Below are 21,247 nucleotides of genomic sequence, written 5' to 3' on the forward strand. Positions count from 1 at the left end.
GGTGACTGGCAACTGGGATCAGAATGAAAGTCTTGTCCTGACAGCCGTGCGACAGCATTGGGGTTGACAACCAACGACGCACTTGTGGCGCATCAAGCCATGCCGACGTTTCGTCCTTTTTATACCCTCTACCCTCTATATCGTACGCCCACCACCCGCTCAGTTCACATGCAGTGTCCTTTGCCGTTGTTAGTCCCAATGTTACCGTTGTTGCTGTAGATTTAATTTAAAGTTCACATTGTGCGTTGTGTCATCCGTCGCATTCGTTCTTGTTCTCAACTGTGATTTACCCACGAAGCTTTTACTGGAACATCGTCGACGAGATCAAATGGGGGCGATGGAGAAAGGAGGGTCCAAAAGGAACAGATTTCGTGAAATTAAGCAAGGACATGTATGGCAATAAGTACAAATATACACAGCATTTTACAAGGTTCCAGGGCTAAACGAAGTCCTTACACAGCGAAAGGGAATCAGATTTCCACTTAAGGGATATAAGGAATTGTGTTAGAATGGGGAGCACCAAAAAAAAAATGTATATTATTTAAATTCCTGCAGTTCTGAGTCTTCTTTTTAAAGGTTTCAGTTAAATCGAATCGTTTTTAGTGAAATATAATTTGATATATTTTAAAATTAAATATTTATTGAAGAAAAAGCTTGTAATGCAATTAATATTCATTAAAATTCCGCATTCAAGGCGACACGATTTTCCTTTCTTCTCCTTCCCATGGAATTTTAATAATATTAAATCTGCATTCTGGAGTAACCAATTACCCTTTCTTTCATTCTTTCAATATTTAATGAAATTTACCATCGGATAAAGAACTTATCCACATAAAGTGTGCCACAAAAAACTTCAGCATATTCAGCAAGCAATATAAAAATCCCATAGACAGCTTGAGTGAGGAATTCGCACAGTTGCCAAAAAAGTTACTTTAAATGGCGGCCATTTAAAAAAGTTGTGGAACTGAAACCATGTCGATACGGTTAAGCCCACGCACACATACTATATTTTAATCGGTTCCGCATGTGAGACTCACGTATTGACTTTGCTATATGAATTTTCCCAGCAGGAAAATGTCATTCGGCTGCGATAACAGGCCAAAATCCGCCCACACGCAAACAAAAACAAAATCAATAATCGATGGTGGGATAAAAAATATGGGTATACGCTGGCAGTTAGGTAGGTGGAATTATATTCTGTTCAAACTCACCGCCGTGCCGAATGATGCCAACTTCCTGGAGTATCGAGGCGGCCAAATCGGCTTTCTGTCTGGAGCTCTCATATCGTTCCGAGTTGATGGGCACTTGTAGGGGTCGGTACAGGGTCGAGATGCACAATGTCCCCAAATTCTCTGTGGCGATGTCGTGTATCGTTACCAGTGATTGTTCGATGGCCGCCTGTTAATGGTTTGGGAATCGGCCATTATTATTATTTTCTGAGTAGGTTTAAAATGGAGTGGGAAGAGCCTAAGAATGCACGGTCAAAAAAATCAATTTAATTATAGAAATTGTGAACGAAAACCAATATAATATTTGTGTGGACTGGAGTCGCTTGATATTACTGTCAAAAACAAAAGCCGAAACACTTTTTCACCAGTGCATAATCATATTTTGCGGCTACCCAAATCATTCTTTGTAGTCTATTCAAGTCTTTGTTTTTTTCGTTGGCCTCTGCCGCTGACAAACGCATTAAATATACATTTTAGGTCAAACAAAAATTCATGGTTGGGCCATTATATCGTCATTTTTGTAGACCCTTTTATCGTTTGAGTGGAAAATTACGTTATTGGCTTTTCTTTTTATTCTTTAACTTTACGTTCTAGGCACCCAAAAAGTTTGCTTTGTTTTGACATTTATTTGTTAAAAACCAGAGAACGAAATTGCATCGAAAAGTTTAGGCAGAATTTAAAGTTGAAGCATGTATTGTTAAGCAAGTGTTTTGTCTTTTGTTTGACAAGCCACGACAATAAAGTTTTGGTCAGTAGATATGAAGAGCAAATTCGGAAGTTGAGGAGCAACAAAGTTTTCCCCAAATAACTTTCCTACTCAAAATATCTACACCAGAATTTGCTCGGCTCAACTTCTAACCATTTAACCTAATTAACTGGGCTCATAATGTGCACATAAACCCCAGCAAAATACACGAAACTTGTTTACGAAAGTGTGGAACTTAACTATAAGACAGGCTAAGTGAAACTGAAATATATGGCATAATTTATTGGGTATTAAAACTATTGATTTGCTTATAAAATATTTATAAGTTAATGGTGTGGTTTTAATTTTAAGATATTTAAGTTCACTTCCGAAAATAAATTATTATTTTTCATCAAATTATTTCAACGTGCTAACAAATAAAACAAGAAAGGAATCTAACTTCGGCAATCCGATGTTTATAAACCCTTGCACGTAGTTTCTATGGAAGCAAAGTGTTTGGGTTTTCGGAACTTTTCGATTTTAGAATTTTTTTAATTACAGAAATATTAAGATAATGTTTCATTTCAATATACTAGCGTATATGTTTTACCGGCTAATGGTTTTTGTATTATTTTGACGTTAATATTCCGATCCTTAAATTGAATTCGTAATTCTATCCCTGTGATACTTTACTCAGCGGACTGTATTTGACAGCTCTTATCGTTCCTCATTGAGAGTTATTAAGTGCCCACTAAATAGCCACTTTGATAATTTTGAAATGGAATGGAGAATTACAGTGACCTCGCGTCTGCAATCGCAATTCAATTAAATTCAGACAAGAGCCATAGGGCCCAGAACGCACCTTCAGTGCAGCGATTGGGTTAAAGCACCCCGCTCTTCGGCAACACTTATTCTCATTACTTCAATTGCACTCCTGTGTAATTGCAGCTTAAATGGGGTTAGCACTAGGCAACACAGAGTGCCTGGAATCTGTGAATACACTTTTCAATGTGCGTAAATGGTGGACGGTAAATTTGAAAATCTACAACTTTTACACATAATAATTATTTATTTTAAAGTCTAATTCAAATTATACGAACCGTCTAAAGAATCGATTTAAAGATTACATTTCATTAAAAAAGTAATGAAACTAAAATAAAGATCATTACAATAAATTCAATAGAAAGTAAAAATAAAATTAAATTGCTTTTGCTATGGTTTCGATGAAAAAATTTGTAAATTCTTAAAGCTTTTAAAAATATGTCAAATTTTAATATTGAATTTTTTTGAAAGTTATGTCTTTTGGGTTGCTTAGCTACGTGAGGCTCATTTCAATGACGTTTTTTCGAAACCACGACTTGGTTTTTGTCACAAATTCAGTATCTCAAAAGCTACTGCTTGATCGAAGAACCTTAATTATATTTATTTTTACTAATTTTTAAAATTAAAATACTCAAAATTATTATTTTTCTATTTTTCGATAAATTTTTCCACCAAATATAGTTTTAATTTTTTCCCAATTCCTTCGTTCAAGTTCAACATTTTTTGATGATCCTGCCACCAGCTATCATGTCCACCGGATGGGCACAAGGAGATTTTTTGATATAGATATATTTTTTATAATGCTAAGCAAACTTGTACCTAAAATGTACAAAATTATGTAAACGTAAAAAATTATTCGAAATATTAATAAAAATCACAAACAAGTTTTTGTTTTTGGGCCAAAAACCCAATGTTACCCCTAAAAACAAAAAAGGAAGCTACCTTCGGCCATCCAAAGTTGATATACCCTTGTTGCTTAAACCATATCATGATTTTAAAATCATACAAGTTAAATGATATAGTCATCCTATTGTTTAAAAAAAAATAATATTCTGGACTTTTAAAACAATTCTAAGCACCAGGGTAGAAGAAAATATGATGCGGCTTTTAACAAAGCATTGGATTCATCATTCAAACTCACCCGCGTGACCGTGTTGCCATCTCCGATCCTTACGATGTTTTTAAATGAATCCTCCAGGATGGCCCAGTTGCCTGAGAACTTATCCCCGGCTGCTGATGCCGATGAAGTGGTTGCCGTGGATGTGGATGCGGATAGTGTTGTCGTCGCCGTATAGTTGTTTAATGTTGTTGTGGTGGCCTCGGGATTTGTGGCAGCTGTTGCTGCTGCCGCATGTTTTGCAAATGCGACCAACAGCAACAAGTGCAGCCACAAAAGGGGGACAGACTGCGTTGTTAGCCAAGTGTAGTTGTCCACTTGTTGCTGCCTCTGGCAGATGCCATCTCCCTTTGGAGGACCTGCCACGCCTTCCGCCCCACCTGATCCTTTCTCCGCCCTCGCCTCCTCCGGCAGCTTCTTCTTCTTGCGCCTCACCGCATTGTGCCGGCATTTCATTGTTGTTTTCGCATCTGCAACTGCAAGGGAAGGATACAGAACGCGAATTAGTGGCGGAAAATAATAGTTTTTAACGGCAATTTTAGTCCATAAACTTTGCGAACGCATATTGGTATCATTAAGGTTTAAAAATTGTAACTACAATGATAAAAATCGTACTAAATCAAATAAAAATATTTTTTGTTCATTTAAAATTTGCTATTAATGAATACAACAAATTTCAAAACTTGTATTTTCCAACTTCATTTTAGCGTTAAAGTATATGTGGAATCTCTAGAATATGCATTCTTAATCCCAACACTGTTGCTTCTATAGTTTCCAAGATCACAGCGGTCATAAATAAATCTAGTAAACCATTTTACTCTACGAGAAACGGGTATAAAAAGGTCGTTGAATTTAAACACTTTTCTTATGTTATTCCAACCATAACGCATAAGTTTGACACAAAAAAACTTCAATCGACAGGGACTTTAAAACCGGTCTTACACATATATTTTTTTAGCCAGGCCATTATTATACTTTTTTACAAATGGCTGCCATTTTTCAGCGTTTAAAAGCACTGCAAATAAGGCAAAGAGAGTGGCGTTGATATTGAAGGATGTGGGGGAGTTACCTCTTTTAGGGCGGGAACGCCATTTTTATGGCAACCCCCTTCGATTCGAACATGTGCAGACAGAAGTGGTCTGAATCTTAAGTCCGAAACTTACTTCCATGCCTCTTAGCTCAAATGCAAAAGATGTGTAGCATTTCCCTCGTTTTCTACGCGTTTTACTTGATATTTACATTTCACTCGCTTTCACTTTGCCGAGGTGGAAATGGGTCGGTTCTGGAAGTGTTTTCCGCCCACTCCTTTTTATTTTATTTATGTCTTCGGTATTTATTTACGAGTTGGATTCATGTAGACCCAAGCTGTGGGCGTTTCAGGTAAGCAAATCGCTATCCGTCCATGCACTTACTTCCCTGTCATCTCTTTCTCCAGTTGCTGACTTTCTCGAGTTCCCTTTGGCTTTGTTTACACTTGTCCAGGCCATAAATAAATATTTCAACAATTTATTTATGTCCCGGGTATATCATTTTTTCATGTGCTGAGAGCGAAAGTGAAACTGTCGACGTATAATAGGGCTTGGATTGAGAAAATTGACAAGTGTCATCACAGTTGACACTTATTGTCAACGCTTTTTATCAACATCTATTCGAAAAATAAACATTTTAAGACATTGGTTGGGAAAAGCTTTTGATTAAATTGACTTTTCATTATTTAAAACGAAATGGCATTCAATTCGGATAAGTAGCTTAGAATTATTGATGGTATAATCGAATTTTGATGAACTTTTCGATGTGCTTGAATAAAATAAAATATTTGAAGTGGGTAAAAGTTTTCAATTCCAAAAGATATCTTTCATTAGGGAAAACTGCACCCTTGTTTGCTCGAGAACCCCTTCCATCACATCGTATCCACTTTCTAAAGCTGTAACCACCTCTTAGCCCCCAACCCTATAAGCATTAGCCATTTGTTGGTATATGGTAAATGTTTATAAAAAAATTTGCCAGCCATTTGAACTTGACTGACGACAGCATGTGGATTATGACGATGATGATGGTGGGATGGGAATATTATGATTCCACCCACAGCGCCCCATGTTTATATTTATTGTTTACAGTTGGGAAATTCCCCTGTCTTCATCGCTGGTCGCGTTTTTCGCGTTTTATAAGCATGACTAAGCAGCGACCCAGGGAAAAAGAACACACACATGGCCAAGAGCTCCAGACAGGCAGCGATGCCGAAGAAATATGAGCAATATGCAAAGGATTGAGTGGATAGCTTTTGACTGGCTTTGGCACCAGGATCCCGTAGCCAAATGCCGCGAAAGGGTTCATAACGAACCACACCCCACCGCTACACACATACGAGTCAACTCAAACCGAAAAAAAGAGACTTGTAAGCGGAAATGCTGTTGAACATGGCTGCCAGTTGTTGTTTATCCTTTTTATTTGCGGGCTAAAATAAACATGAACGGGGACAAAAAACGAAAGTCCCTCTAAATCTGTGCCGGGCATATGATATATATGAATAAAAAGGCACTCGACAGCACAACTCTGGTTTTAAGTGAGATTGTTGAAACAATTCTTGCGAAAGGATTACTTGGGGTATAAAATCACTACTTGTATCGTGTTATAAACTTATAAATCATATGGAGTTTTTTGAAAACAATATACTTTGAACCCTTTCATAACAAAATAAACTAACATTTCTGGTTAACTTCGAGTTTAACGTTTTATAATTTAAATGAATATTGTAATACAAACACATTTTTTAGGTGACAAAATTATGTTAGCGAGTGTGAACAGTGTTCACTGAACACACATGCAGTTTGAAGGACATGTGCGCTTTAAAAGTTTTAACATGAGTTTTTGCCCTCCGAATTGTCGCATTTGTTGTGGTTTCCAAAAACATTTTTCGGATTTCATACTGACTTTTTTTAAACTTTGTACGTAAAGGTTTTTCTTTTAATTCGACCGGTTTCATAAAATACGAGTGTGTGAATAAAATAAATAATAAATAACTGGCTTTAGTTCTTTTTTGGATGATATAAAATTTTAATTTTCACAAACTGTTTTAGTAAATTTCTAGGAAAGATATTTTGATGGCAACGAAAATGTTTGATATTGGCTTATTTTTAAAAAATAATCTTGGACCTTTTCTTTTATTTATTGCTGGATAATTTCAACAATTTACAATAAAGTTTAACAAATAATTAAAAGTGTATAGGAGCGTTTCAATTATTTTTGATTGGTATATGTGCTTTATTAACATGCGAAGTTCTCAGACCTTCATTTGAAAAGGCAGCCCATCTTAAATGAAAATCTGTTTCTCCGTTGCAAGCAATGTATATAGGCTAACCAAATGTTTTCAGGTTCCCATATTATCAAAACTAAGCCTCTGGCTTATGCTGACTCTGGTCCCTAAGGGGTCCTGCCAATCATTTCGGCCACGCCTATCAAGCGTTTCAAATCTTTGGGACAATTTTCCACTAACCGCCAAACAAGCTTTTCCCATGAATTGGCCAAGGTCGCAGGCGGGGATTTTTTTGGGCGGAGAAAAACTCCTGAGGCTTGCATTAATTTAATGAGGTTTCCTTCTGCCTTTGATTTGCCTGCGGTTTACTTTTTTCGACCAGCCCACTTTTTTCGGTCCGAGTGTCGACAGACGTTGAAGGAAATGAAACGATTCAACGCCTTTTCACTGGCTTTTCTTGCCGACTTTCCTTTGCATGGCTTTGCCTTCATTTGCCAACTGCCTGCGGTCAGAACGTCACAACCCAGCTGGAATAAGTGAAGTTGTCAGTTGGCTGTTTCAGTTGTTGTCCCTGGGTTTCCTTAAGCTGTCATGCGTTTTGCATAATGCTCTGGACTCGATTGAACATTTGATTCGACATGGATCAACATTCCCTTCGGTGTGCCCACAAATTAGGTTGCGGAAATTGGTTCGAAGATAAGGTTTATCAGTACACAGATTGACGGGGGTCTTCTTAAAATGTATTTGGCTTATATATATATACAGACTCGTAAATCAAATAAAGTAAGCCCTTGTGTTCTTTAAATATTTTATTTAAAATATTCATTTCCAATCAAAGTAACATAAGCAAATGATATAAAATGAGGTGATTGTGTTAAAATTCTTGAACAACCTCTATACATCTTTGATCTTTCAAATTTGTATAAAATTATTGTCTATTCTATTTTTACTGTACCAAATTACATTGTATTTCTGCTTTTGTCATTGCCCGTCGGACAACTTGGGCTCTTAACAAAATTGCCTTTTCCAAATCAGCACCACCCATATGTGGAAAGATACATAATGGTCACATTATAAAGTCATAAAAAGAAAACCCACAATACGCTAAGGAATTGCCCTGGGTATAGACGGGAAGTGGAAAAGTGGAGGCAAACAAAGAATCATAAAAATGAAATCATTGCAGAGCTGAAATCATCGCATATGAGCAGGATAAATGCATTGCAATGGATTGGCAGATGGTTGTCGTCCTTTTTAGCGGGCACTTTCCGGCACATAAAGCACATGAAATTATTATGATCGAAAATCAATGACAGAGAAAACTGACAGAATCAGCAGAATGCGGCTAAAACGCACAATTGCTGGGGGAGCGAGTGGACTGAATAAAAGGAGCGTTTGCCGGCGAACCCTAAATGGGGCTTGAAGGACCGACACCGACCCTCGCTTGACCCTCCCCCAAGCTCTGTTCCCATTTCGAGAGACGCACAAATGTGTAAAGCAGATAAAAACGTGCTTATGAAAGGGTCCCAGAAGGCATAGATATGGTTTATGCGATGAATGGCAGCATCCATGGGTCCCCAAATAAAGCCACTGGCCGAGGACCAAAGGAGCGGCGACTCTGCTAAATAGCTCAAAGCTTGTTTGCCTTTTCCCTCAAACGAGGAAGTAATTTAACCCATTTCCATAAATAAAAGTTTACTTTCATGTCTGCAACTTTGGACAGGTGCAAGTGTTTTTCCTATGCCCTTTAAGGCAGTGAAGTCGAAAGGCGACTGAAAGTGTCGTAGAAACTGCAATGACATCAAGTGAGATAGCTGTGGTAACAGCTGGAGAGCCACATTGCCACTGGCACTAATGGCGTCATAAGAAACAGATGCACCAAGTGTATCTTCAGAAATAAAAGTGGTGGAAATATGTTCTGCTACCCTTCACCTTTAATGAAAACGATGCCCAAGAAATGGAACGAAAATTCCTAAATATAAATTTAAATTAGAAATATTTATTATATATATTTAGAAACAAAAGTGGTGGAAATATGTTCTGCTACCCTTCACCTTAAACGAAAAGGCTGTCCAAGAATTAAACAAAAATTCCTAAATATAAATTTAAATTAAAAATATCTTTTAAATATTTTTAAGAAATTTTTACAGCAACGTCTAGCTAATTATATATATTTTGTATAGAAGATACAAAATGAAAACTTTATGATCCTTCAAAGCAAACTCTAAAAACAAACCATTTCTTTTATAGTTCCGTTCTGCAAGATACAGTTTTTATTAAGACACTTCTTTTTTCCGCGATGAAATACCAGTCCAAGGTATTTCGCGTGGATCTTATGAATGTCCATAAAAGCAAGAAGATAAGTCTTCACAGTGATATCATTAACACAAGAAAATAACCCAAAATAACACTACCAAGCTAAAATAAAATCTAGAAAAAAACAGCACAATTGACAACAGAAACAGAAAGACCAAGAGTCAAATGGCCAATATTAATGTAAGAAACAGCAACAGAAGTGCCAGAAGAAAGAGGGCCAACAAGAAATAAACTTATAAACATGTTGACAAATTTTGTCTCTGCTCGTTTTACTCGGTCCTTGTTGTATTTTTTTGATTTTTCCAGCTTGGCCCTTTTAAACGCCATGTCATGTGGAAAATGTGCTGGAGAACCCAACGTGAAGCTGGCGGAAGGAATGCGAAAAAGCGGAGGTTCCACTAAAAAAGACTTAGTACGGGCAGCTGAAATAGCGGAGAATTCAGGAGCAGCTGCGTTTGATGTCTTTACCCAGGAAGCTGGAGGCGCTGGGCGGAAGGAGCTTTTGACATTGCATTGCCCTTACGGCACTATATTGTATATAGTATACTTTTCGAGGGCAGAAGGAGCAGGAGCCACCAAAGCAGGGTAATGCGACGTAGAAATACTGAAAATGCTTCTGAAAAATTCTCCTTTCACGGAACACAAAAACTATTTCAATTCCACTCTCCAGCTTCAAAGAAGAGGAGTGCAAACATTTCTCAAACTACATGAAAAATTTGTAATATATAAAAACTATTATTTCTGAAAAGACTATTCTCTCCTCTAAAAACTAACCATGTTGTTTCCTCCTCAAAGGAAGACCTACGAATGCATATTAATCATCTTCCACACACACAGAAATATTCAAGTACATTGTTCTTGAATTAAGAACATTCCTTCTTAAAAGCCGTGTAAGTACATTTTGGTTCCAATGTTCTCAAAATTATAACAAAATAGGGAGAAAAAAAATTTAAATTGAGTTTATTAAACATTTTTTAATAAGTGTACACGACTGACTGGACTAATAGTAGTAATAATAGTTTATTTGTTGAGATACGAGCAAAATGAAAACATTTTTAGATGAGAACGACAGAAATTTCCCTGTGCATAAATATAGTACATACAGAATAATGATACAAGTCTTTTCAATTCTTCTTCTTTCTTCAAGTCTTCTGCCAAATAAAATCCGAAAGCTCAAACAGTTAAACAGTCTACCAATTTAAAGAACGAGCCACCAAAGGGCGACACACATCCAGATTAACATATAAAAGGATGAAAAGGATTCGTTAGACGACAGCTTCGGTGTCGCCACCCTCCATCCTCCCTGTCGCCGTGTCAATTGCAGCTTGCATATAAATTAGCGTAATTAAATGTCGAACAAGTGCTATAAAATTACAGCAACAAAATTGTGGTTAATTGTGCATTTGATGGTTTGCGAGTGTGTGGTTATAAAACATTATGACTCAACTTGATGGCCCTTCAAGTTCTGCAGCGCTACCGCTGAAGTGCAGTCGCCGCTCTTGGCAAAGTATTTTACGGTCTACAAAAAGTTTTTTTAAAAATCAAGAAAATTTAATATTAATGAATTTTTCCTAGCAAATTAGTTTTTCCACCCCAGTCTATTAAAACAAAAGTGTTCTATTTAAAGCGGATACACCACTTAATTGAAAAATGTATGTTGGAGCACATTAAACGATATAAAAACAAGGAAGAACGCTATAGTCGAGTACCTCGACTATCAGATACCCATTACTCAGCTAAAATGACCAAAGGAAAATGGAGATATGCAGCAAAGCGAGGTTGAAATGCGCCACCTACCGGCGGTAGACAGATTTAAGCGTTGTGGGCGTTAGAGTGGGCGTGGCAAAGTTTTTTTTGGATCAACCGATAGGTATTGACAAGACCAATACATTTCAGTTAAAATTTTTTATCTAGCATGAATATTGTGGGCACCACAGGCTTGGGCGGTTTGTGGGCGTTAGAGTGGGCGTGGCATATTCGCGTGACAAACTTGCGCTGCGCTCAAGCCTACGGAATCTAAATCTGAATTCCCATTTCTCTATCTTTGATATTTTCCGAGATATCTGCGTTCATATTTACGATTTTTTGAAGTTTGTGGGCGGTTTGTGGGCGTTCAAGTGGGCGTGGCAAACTGTTTTTTGGGTCAATCGATAGGTATTGATGAGAACAATACATTTCAATGAAAATTTTTATTCTAGCATGAAAACTGTAGGAGCCTCAGTTTTGGGCGGTTTGTGGGCGTTAGAGTGGGCGTGGCACTCTGCTGAAACAAACTTGCGCTGCGTAAGAAGCTCAGGAATCTGCACGCCTAATCTCAATAGCCTAGTTCTTATAGTTTCCAAGATCTCAGCGTTCATCCGGACGGACAGACAGACGGACAGACGGACAGACGGACAGACGGACAGACGGACAGACGGACAGACGGACAGACGGACATGGCTAGATCGACTCGGCTAGTGATCCCGATCAAGAATATATATACTTTATGGGGTCGGAAACGCTTCCTTCTGCCTGTTACATACTTTCCGACGAATCTAGTATACCCTTTTACTCTACGAGTAACGGGTATAATGATATGAAATAAAATTGCGTATACGACAGGTTCTCTATGGACCTTTACTTTTTCCCATGAACAGGATTCTTTAATAACTTTCATCACCAAATCATAATCCAAGAAAAGGGGCCGCCCATTTTCTATTTCAGGTCTCGAACCACCCAACCTTGGTATTCATTTTCCCCACTTTATCGCACTTTTGCGACCATTAAGTGCAGAAGCTGCCTTTAGAGACAGAATCACGGCTTGTTTGCAAGAGTTTCTTGGCACTTTTAAAGGATTTACCGGCGTCACTGGGTGGAAACCAGGCAAAATTAAAATGGAAGCGCAAATTTGTTTCTGTTTGAAGGCAACTCTTTGGCGTTTGACTTTTGGGCCACGCCCACTGGGAGATGCAAATGAATCTGCCCAAACAGTTTAAAAAAATGCACGCCCTCCTGGATGCCACGCCCCTTTCCCTTGCTTTTAGACAAACCATTTTGTTCACTTTGGAGGTATTTAGTTATTTTCCCTGTGTAGGGAATTTTATGCAGATATATACGTACATATAGATTTGAGTAATGAGAAAAGTTGGGATTGAGGGCAGTGCGGATTATTCATTAGCAGTGGCTTTTGCCCGGTTTTCAGCTTGTTTTTTGTGTTCCCTTGCATCGCTAATTGCTGAACGAAGTTAAACTTTTTTGGCCAGGCTTACCTTTAAATGTAATTAAAATAAGGAAATAAGTAAAAACAGTAATGTATTTTTAATTAATTATCAAAATATATCCGGTAGACAAATATAAAATAATTTTGTTGAACTTTCATAACTTAAACCAACATATTTTAGTTTATTGCCAATATAACTAGCTCTGCCTATAGGGACTTCTAGAGGGGGAAGTTCGATTTACGGAAGCCCAACACTATACCTATAGGCCAATGTTGCTTTTAATAACTCATAACGTGTTTGCAGTTAATTAACTGGCAATCGCATTACAATGAATACATAAAGGATTTATAGAAAAGCAACTTTACCATGCATATTATTGTTTTATTTTTATTGTGGCCCGTGGCAGGTCTATAATATTGTAATGACATTAGCCGAAAACAATCGACTCATAATAAAGAAAGCTTAAACAAGTCAATCGCATTGGAATGGGAGGGTTCGTGCTTAGGGCTTCTGGCCATTTCGATTTAATTCCAACTTCAAGGCACCACCAGTGAGTTACATTTGTTTAAATATCTATTAATTCCGTTGGCCATTAATATTTATTGTCACTGCCAGAGGGAACCATGTGGCTCCTTCTTTGTTTTTTGTTTTTACTGATGAGTATGTTTTGGCAGAGTACACTCAGCAGGGAAATGAATAAGCAGCTAATAAGCCCTAAGAACATAAGCAGACTAGCAGCTCAAATGCTCACAGACTCACGCCCATAAGTGCGCATACATATAGGGCTTATGAAAGGTCTATTATTTCCTGCCCCCCCATATTTGTGTTTCCTTTTTTTTAGCTGCTGGTAGGGCATTATCGTATAACATCGAGTGCGATGATTGATGTGGAAGAGCAAAAGCAGGCAATATACTTAATCCGAGCAAACAAGGCTTTGTTTAATTATAACAAATGAAAGGGCCAAGATTGTCTTGGCAGTTATAAAAGAGCAACAGTGACTTTGAAGGATATTTTCTTTTTCGTCAAAATGTCACATGACTTTGCATATGCAAATTTATTTAGTATGGACCCAAGCGAGAAAATAACGTAAAATGCAAATTTCATTAAAATATTATACATACAAATACAGTAAAAATAAACAAACAACAAAAGAAAAACAACCCTAGTCTGTTTCCAATTAGCCCCGAGGTAATTTTGAGGAATTATCAACTTCCATTAAAATAATTATTTACCATTAAGGCTGTCATCTTTTCCTGTTTTTGTTTAACGAGTTTGATTAAGAGTGCTTTAACCGAAACTTTGTCCATTGCCCTTGGTTAATTGTTCAAATTTGCTTTTAGGCAAACAGCTATAATTCTATTTAAACGAAAATTATGTTTTGTTATCTATTGGGTAACTAATATGTAGCCAAAATGAGTTTATAATATTTTGAAATTAGATTTGAATTATAGATATATAAAAGTGACTATGTGGATCGTTGGTATACCACGCAAGTATATGCAAAGTTATTCAAGACATAGAGACTGCTGGTTGAATGTCTTCCCAGGGTCAGAGCCCTGAATATTTACCCAGTAGACATGGGTCGGTTTTTAATCTGTTTTTATTTTTAGTCTCGAGTGAGAAGAAAAGGTGAACGAACAGTAAAACGCATACACAAGTCCGCTGAGATACATCAATATTTATGTCGAGAATTTGTAGCATACTTTCCAGTCGACGGAGTCTAAGCCTTAAAGCCATTTAATTTTATTACACTTTGCGGACTTTAAGGCACCAAGATGCGGTTAAATGGCCTCTCCGTCTGCAACCCCAAAAACTCAACGAGTAAATAATTTAACGGATTCAATTATGTACAATAATTTGGCATATACTGCGTATAGAATGTTTGTATGTACATACTTAGATACTCGGAGGCCTGGGCTAAATTTAAATCTCCCGAGGGTTGGCTGCGGCTCTAATTTTGCTAATACATTTGATGAAATGGAATATCTATGCGGCACTTTGGGGATGTTGGCTGGATGTTGTTGAGTGAATTATGAAAATTGGGTTAGTTGTGTGTTTTTTGTGAATATGAGAACAGGTTGTGGAATTAATATTATTAAACAGCTAGGAAGTGCAGAATACTTATAGTTTTGATGTTATCTGATTTTAATTAATAATAATAAATGATGTTTTGTTAGAGTTTTAAACAATTGTTTTATCTATTCCTTGAATGCAATTAACGAGGTAATTCCTCACTTTTCTTTGATTAACTTACCTCCTTCACACGAAGTTCAAATCATGGCTCTGAGATTTGTTTGGCCTTCTTCAAAGTCAAAGACTTGGCTGCTTTCTTCCGTCTGTTCTTTATATTTATCGTATCGTTATTATTTATTTCCTTTGTTTGTTTCAGTTATCACTGATTTTGTTATTTTCACTTCATCATCTCCTTCCACTTTAACGTTTCATTTATTGTCTGGATTTGTTCAACTTGGTGCGGAGCTGCTGCTTCTATGTGTACACAAATATTTAAATATATTTTAGAAATGGTATTTGCTATTGTCTGCCTTTAAAATGTGCGTGGGTGTAGATTTGGCTCGTTATTGCTGGAATTGGCTTTATTTCAATTTATGCATTGTTTGCTCGTTGAGTTTAAGCGTAATTTGTGCCGAGTTTGTTATTGGCTTAATATTCATAGAACTGTAGATAAGATTTGCGGAATGGGTACAATCTACCCGGTACATTTTTTGTTCGTTAGCAAACTAAGATCCTTAATATGGTTTAGGGTAACCTGATTTTAAGGGCTTAAGATGCAAGATAGAAAGTAATATTCTAATTTTCTAAATTAAATAATCATTCAGAATATTCAACTGATAAACAGCTTAAACATATTTAAACTTCATACGTTTACAGCACTTAGGTTCATATAGTAGAACTGTTTCTCAGGCTCCTTGATAGTCTGCTATTTTCTGGGCTCTAAGTCATGACTAAGCTATTCCTTTTACGTATTCATATTTAGAAGTGACCAACTTTGCTTAAAATTCCTGTGTGAAATATCACATTCCTGCACTTCACTCGGTAGTTTGCAATTAATTGCCAACTTTATGCCACTGGCATTTTTCAACTGAGCATCAGAGGAGCCGAGCACACATTATCGTTAATAATGAATGGAACTAAAAGTTCCGTGCAGCCGACAAGGACAACGGAGAAAAGTTGCTGCACAAACTTTCTGAAGAGCAAAAAAACTTTTAAATACACTCAAAATTTGCCAGAGGGAACGGGCAAGAGGATTTTATTTCCTAGTTAGTACTTTGGAAATCGCCAACAGCTGAGCTGTGAATATTTATGAATATTTATAAGCCGTGAACTGTCGCTTATTAAAAAAAAAACTTAATTGAAGCTGCCGAGGAACCTGTTGCCGGCTCATTAAGGCCGGAAGTTTCCTTTGGCTTGCCCGTCGGCAGCAAAGTTAATTACAATATTTCATTGCTCCGGTGATGGTGTGGGTGCGGTGTTATTTTTATATCCAACAAATTGCCAACAGCGCATTAAACTCAATAATACAAAAAGTGAAAAAAAAACGGACAAGAAGAAATGGAACAAAAATGCAAAGCAATTTGTAGTAAATAAAAAGCGGAATGCTGAAATGGCGCCCAAATACGCAACTCAAACAGGAAGACTAACTTTTCACGCCCCCACAACAAACACCCTGAACTTTATATATACGTGTGTGTGGGTAGACACTCACACTGTGGCAATTCACACAGATGTGGCCAATACATCGACAGGGCACACGGGGGACTTTGATTTTCATGACCAAGTGAAAGCGAGACGCCAAGAAGAAGACGGAGAAATGCTGGAGAAAGCAGTGGAAAGTTGTCCTTTCTATGGCATACGGAATGTTGAATGCTCTTCAAATGCTGAAGGTGGACAAGGGAAAAGTTCCAAGGACAACTGAGGTATTGAACGGATAACTAAGCTGAACTAATTAAAAGTAAACAGTAAGAAACAAAAATGGTTTTAGAAAATATGCAGCTTTTTACCTTTATCAGAAAAATAATCTTAATTAAACAACCAAGCAAATATAAAAATTCTAAGATTTTATTAAATGAACTCAAAATAAATTGTATGATGCTTAGAAATACGTTTTCTTCATGTGTCCAGTTCAAAAAAAAACAAGAAAGGAAGTTAGCTTCGGCAAGCCGAAGCTTATATACCCTTGCAGCTATAATTATTAAATTTAAAAACACAAAAAATGATATTCCCAATAGTATAAGATAATATGTCAAAAAACACCGAAGCTATAATTTGTTTCATATTATTTTCCTACCAATTTTCCGATCGTTCCTATGGCAGCTATATGATATAGTCGTCCGATTTTGATAAAATTAAATTCGAAACTCAGAACTAATTAAAAAATGTTATTTCCAAGCGTAGGAGGTTATATGTTAAAAAACACCGAAGCTATAATTTGTTTCATATTATTTTCCTACCAATTTTGCGATCGTTCCTATGGCAGCTATATGACATAGTCGTCCGATTTTGATAAAATTTAATTCGAAATTCAGAACTAATTAAAAAATGTTATTTCCAAGCGTTGGAGGTTATATGTTGAAAAACACAGAAGCTATAATTTTTTTCATATTATTTTTCCACAAATTTTCCGATCGTTCCTATGGCAGCTATATGATATAGTCGTCCGATTTCGATAAAATTTAATTCAAAATTCAAAATTATTTAAAAATTGTTATTTCCAAGCTTAGGAGTTTATATGCTAAAAAACACAAAAGATATAATTTTTTTTCATTTTTTTGTCCGATTATTCCTATGGGAGCTATAAGATATAGTTGTCCGATCCGGCTGGTTCCGACTTATATACTACCTGCAAAAGATATAAGACTTTTGGGAAAGTTTCAGCCGGATAGCTTTAAAACTGAGAGACTAGTTTGCGTAGAAACGGACGGACAGACGGACAGACGGACAGACGGACAGACGGACAGACGGACAGACGGACAGACGGACAGACGGACATGGCTAGATCGACTCGTCTAGTCATGCTGATCAAGAATATATATACTTTATGGGGTCGGAAACGTCTCCTTCACTGCGTTGCAAACTTCTGACTGAAATCAATATACCCTCTGCAAGGGTATAAAAAGATGTCTTATCGGAGAAGATTTTATGCAAAGCCTGATGACACTAAGAAACTTTACAATTTCCTGAGATTTACATAGTTTCTTAAGAAGTTTCACTTCATTTTCCGGTATTCTCTTAACTACAAAAATAAACATGCCTCTTAAAAGTTTAAAGTGAATACATTTTCAAAACTTTAACATAGAAATAATAATTACTAACTGACTAATAAAGAAGTAGCAACTGTTATAGTATGTTTCTGAAGCAAGCAGATCTCAAATGAAAGAACAACCAAATGGGAGACTTCAGGTTACTTTTACATTATTATTATTACTTAAAATTAGATATTGGAATTACGACTAATGAAAATACTTGGTTTTTATCTTCCAACAAGATATTAGACCATAAAACAAGGCTTGGGAAATGTTTCCGTTTTGCAGAAGAGTTTCAAGGACAACCTGTAAGTAAAAGTCAGAGGCGGACACACCGTATTCGTCTAGGTAGGATTTATCTACTTCTTGTTTTTTCTGCCTTGTTCTCCATTTTACTTCTTGTATTTTGGGGCAGACGCCCACGCGGCGCCAAACTGCGCAGTCTGCTCGGCTGATTATTCAACAGAGTTCATATCAAAACATATTTTTTTCCTTTGATTAGATTGTTTTAAATTTCAATCACTTAATTTTCCAATTTCGGGTTTTGACAATTAATCAGTGATGAGTGTTTTAAAGTATTTTCAAAACCTTTATAGCTAAATTTCAATGTTTTTTCAAGGTTTAAATAAAATAACTCATTTTTGTAGGTTTTTGTTTTTATTCCTTGAACATGAGTTTTTGAAGTAGACCGCAAAAACTTTCGTTTTCCTTACAACAACACTGGCCACTGAGGATAAGGCGCCCACACACTCACACTCGCACACACAGGCTCCCCTCTCTGAAGGATGCGGTGTACCGTTATTCCGCTATGGCACAACCGACTCACTCGAAACTCCCCCACGAACTGTCGCGGTATCCGTGGCTCCTGCTGAAGAAAAGTCCAACTCGTGCTCGCTCGTGCTTGTGCTTGTCCGCTCTCTCGCGGTCGTGTGAGTGCCCCTCTCTCTTTCGCCCGCCTCTTATCAGTTCGATTTGATTTCGCCTGGAAGTCCTCGCACAATTTGCCTTCGCTTGGCCAAGGGTGACTGCGTCCTCAAGGATGTTCCGAAACTCACCACACTTGTCGCTCGGCTGGCTCTCTTTCACTCTCCCGCTCTCTCCGGCGTTGCTGTCTCGCTCGAACAGACACCTGTAGTGTGAAAGCTTTCGGCATGTGACAGTGTTGTCAGACTAATGTCAAAATTTGCATACATCAATTTACATACTCCGTTTGATGAACACTACAATAATTTACCTAAGAATTATTTTTTGATAAATTAAATTTTGCTTAAATTCTGTGTTCTATTTATTAACACAAACTTACAAAATATATATTTTTTTGAAAATTCACAAAAAGGATGATAGCAGTTTCCTAAAGGGAATGAGTTATTTTTTCTCAAGATGAGTTTTTCCCCAATTTTGGATTTAAATTCACTCGATTTGGGAACGTCATCATTTTCTCTGTGTAGATCACAAAAAAAAGTCAACAACATTTTTTATATTTGAGTTTTTTTAAGACTTTATTAAAAAATTGTTTTGGTATCTCCGTGTTTTTATTTATAACTCGAGTTGCGCTGGTGATATATGTTTAAACTTACAATTATAATGTCACCCTTTAATTTTGCGGAATATTTAAGCGCCTACATTGATTATATTGTGTAAAAGTGTAAATTGTTTTCAATTTAGTGACTGTAAGTCGTCTGTTGACATAGGAAAAACTAAAAATAAATCTGAAAAAAATTGGTGCAAGTAAGCTGCCTTTCTTTTTGAATTCATTTTTTTGCATAACTTTTTGCTATATATTAAACCACATCATCTTTACTCAGTGTTGTTAATTTTGTGAAATTTTTAAGTCACTGCAGATTATAACGTATTTGTGGTCAGCTTTTTGATAGTATCATAAAACGGTATTAAATCGAATAATTTAGTTTTAAAACATAAAAGAACGTAAATAATTATATATATGTATCTTATCTTAAAATAAAATCAAATTCGTTTAATTCATCTCAAATTATATAAACATCTTATTTAATCATTATCTGGTCTTAAAATGTTGATTCAATGTTCTTTATTTATGAACAGAGCTAAGCAAATACTTAACTAAGTAGATGATAAATAAACTGAAGTGGGGTAAGCTTACCCCAAATGAGCTATAAATAAGTAACACATTCATTCAACACACTTTTATGTTGGATCCAGCGAACTCTTTCCCCTGAAAAGCCATTACCTTTTTAGCCGCAATTACTCAAACAACAGCAACAACCTGTTGGCATTTGTATGCTGTGTGTCCGTCTTTTCCTGCCCCTGTATTTTCCATGCACATCCACTGAATTAAGCGTTTCAGGGTAGCATTTTCTACTGTCTAAATGAACTCTTAAAAGTGCTCTGACATTTCACATTGCCTCGCAGATGTCACGTGGCCGATGCTGAACTTTTCACTGAAAAAAACATTTAAATTCGAACGGGGTACTTGCCCATTCGGGCACTCATGTATGTATCCGTCATCATCAAAAAAGAGCCGTTTAGAAGCACAATTAAAACAAGAGAAAACGTTATAGTAGTAGAATATGGCGTTAGCGCCACCTTTAGTTCATTCCTTGCGGCTGTTTACGAGATTTTACTAACACGCCACATAATGTGAAACCTCCATCCCTTTCGCACTCTATTGAGTTTGCTAATTATTAATTTTTTGTCCGACTTAAACAATATTTTGCACTTATGTATATGGGTATTGATAATAAGAACAAAACGTCATTTACAAAATATAAAAAAATGTGAGCGGTAGACGGGTTTTAGCGTTACGGGCGATTGTGGGCGTGGCACAATTTCGCTGCGCAGGAAGCCCAATAGTCTACATGACAAATCCCAATTTTCTATCGAACGCCTCCACTATCAGATATCCGTTACTCAGCTACAGGAAGCAAAAGGAAGATGGAGATATACCAGCAGCAACGTTAGATTGTAAAGCGCCACCTACCCGCGATTTCATTACATGGTAGTATAGGCGGCAGACTGATTTAAGCGTTATGGGCGTTTGTTGGCGTTAGAGTAGGCGTGCAAGCATTTTGATAGACCAATGAATAGGTGTTGAAGAAACCAATATATATCAGTTTACATTTTTTTTCTAGCACTAAAACTGTTGGAGCTACAGTTTTCGGCGGTTTGTGGGCGTAAGAGTGGGCGTGATGCGATGCATACGAAGATAAGGAATTTAAATCTGAAATCTCAATTCTCTAGCTCTTATAGTTTCCGAGATCACAAGAATATATAAACTTTGTGGGATCGAATACGTCTAATTCGTTTCATACTTCTCACTGAAATCATTACACCCTCTGCTAGTTTTAAAAAATGAAGAAAGGGATTGACAGCTAATTAACTATGGTCAGTT

The 21,247-nt window shown here is 36.8% G+C and overlaps 1 protein-coding gene across 2 annotated transcripts in view; it reads right to left on the bottom strand.

Annotated features, from left to right (window-relative positions):
* LOC119546518 (probable G-protein coupled receptor CG31760) overlaps positions 1-18,721 on the bottom strand; it is a 41,602-nt gene extending 22,881 nt beyond the window's left edge. For both annotated transcript variants that reach the window (XM_037852848.1, XM_037852847.1), the window contains exons 1-4: positions 18,635-18,721; positions 14,874-15,106; positions 3,878-4,329; positions 1,212-1,398 (exon numbers count right to left, since the gene is read on the bottom strand). In XM_037852848.1, coding sequence (XP_037708776.1) covers positions 1,212-1,398; positions 3,878-4,309 — 619 coding nt within the window. In that variant the 5' untranslated portion in view covers positions 4,310-4,329; positions 14,874-15,106; positions 18,635-18,721. The remainder of the gene's footprint in view (positions 1-1,211; positions 1,399-3,877; positions 4,330-14,873; positions 15,107-18,634) is intronic.
* Positions 18,722-21,247: the final 2,526 nt, after the last annotated feature.

Source organism: Drosophila subpulchrella, chromosome 2L (assembly GCF_014743375.2).
Source record: "Drosophila subpulchrella strain 33 F10 #4 breed RU33 chromosome 2L, RU_Dsub_v1.1 Primary Assembly, whole genome shotgun sequence".
Lineage (NCBI taxonomy): Eukaryota > Metazoa > Arthropoda > Insecta > Diptera > Drosophilidae > Drosophila > Drosophila subpulchrella.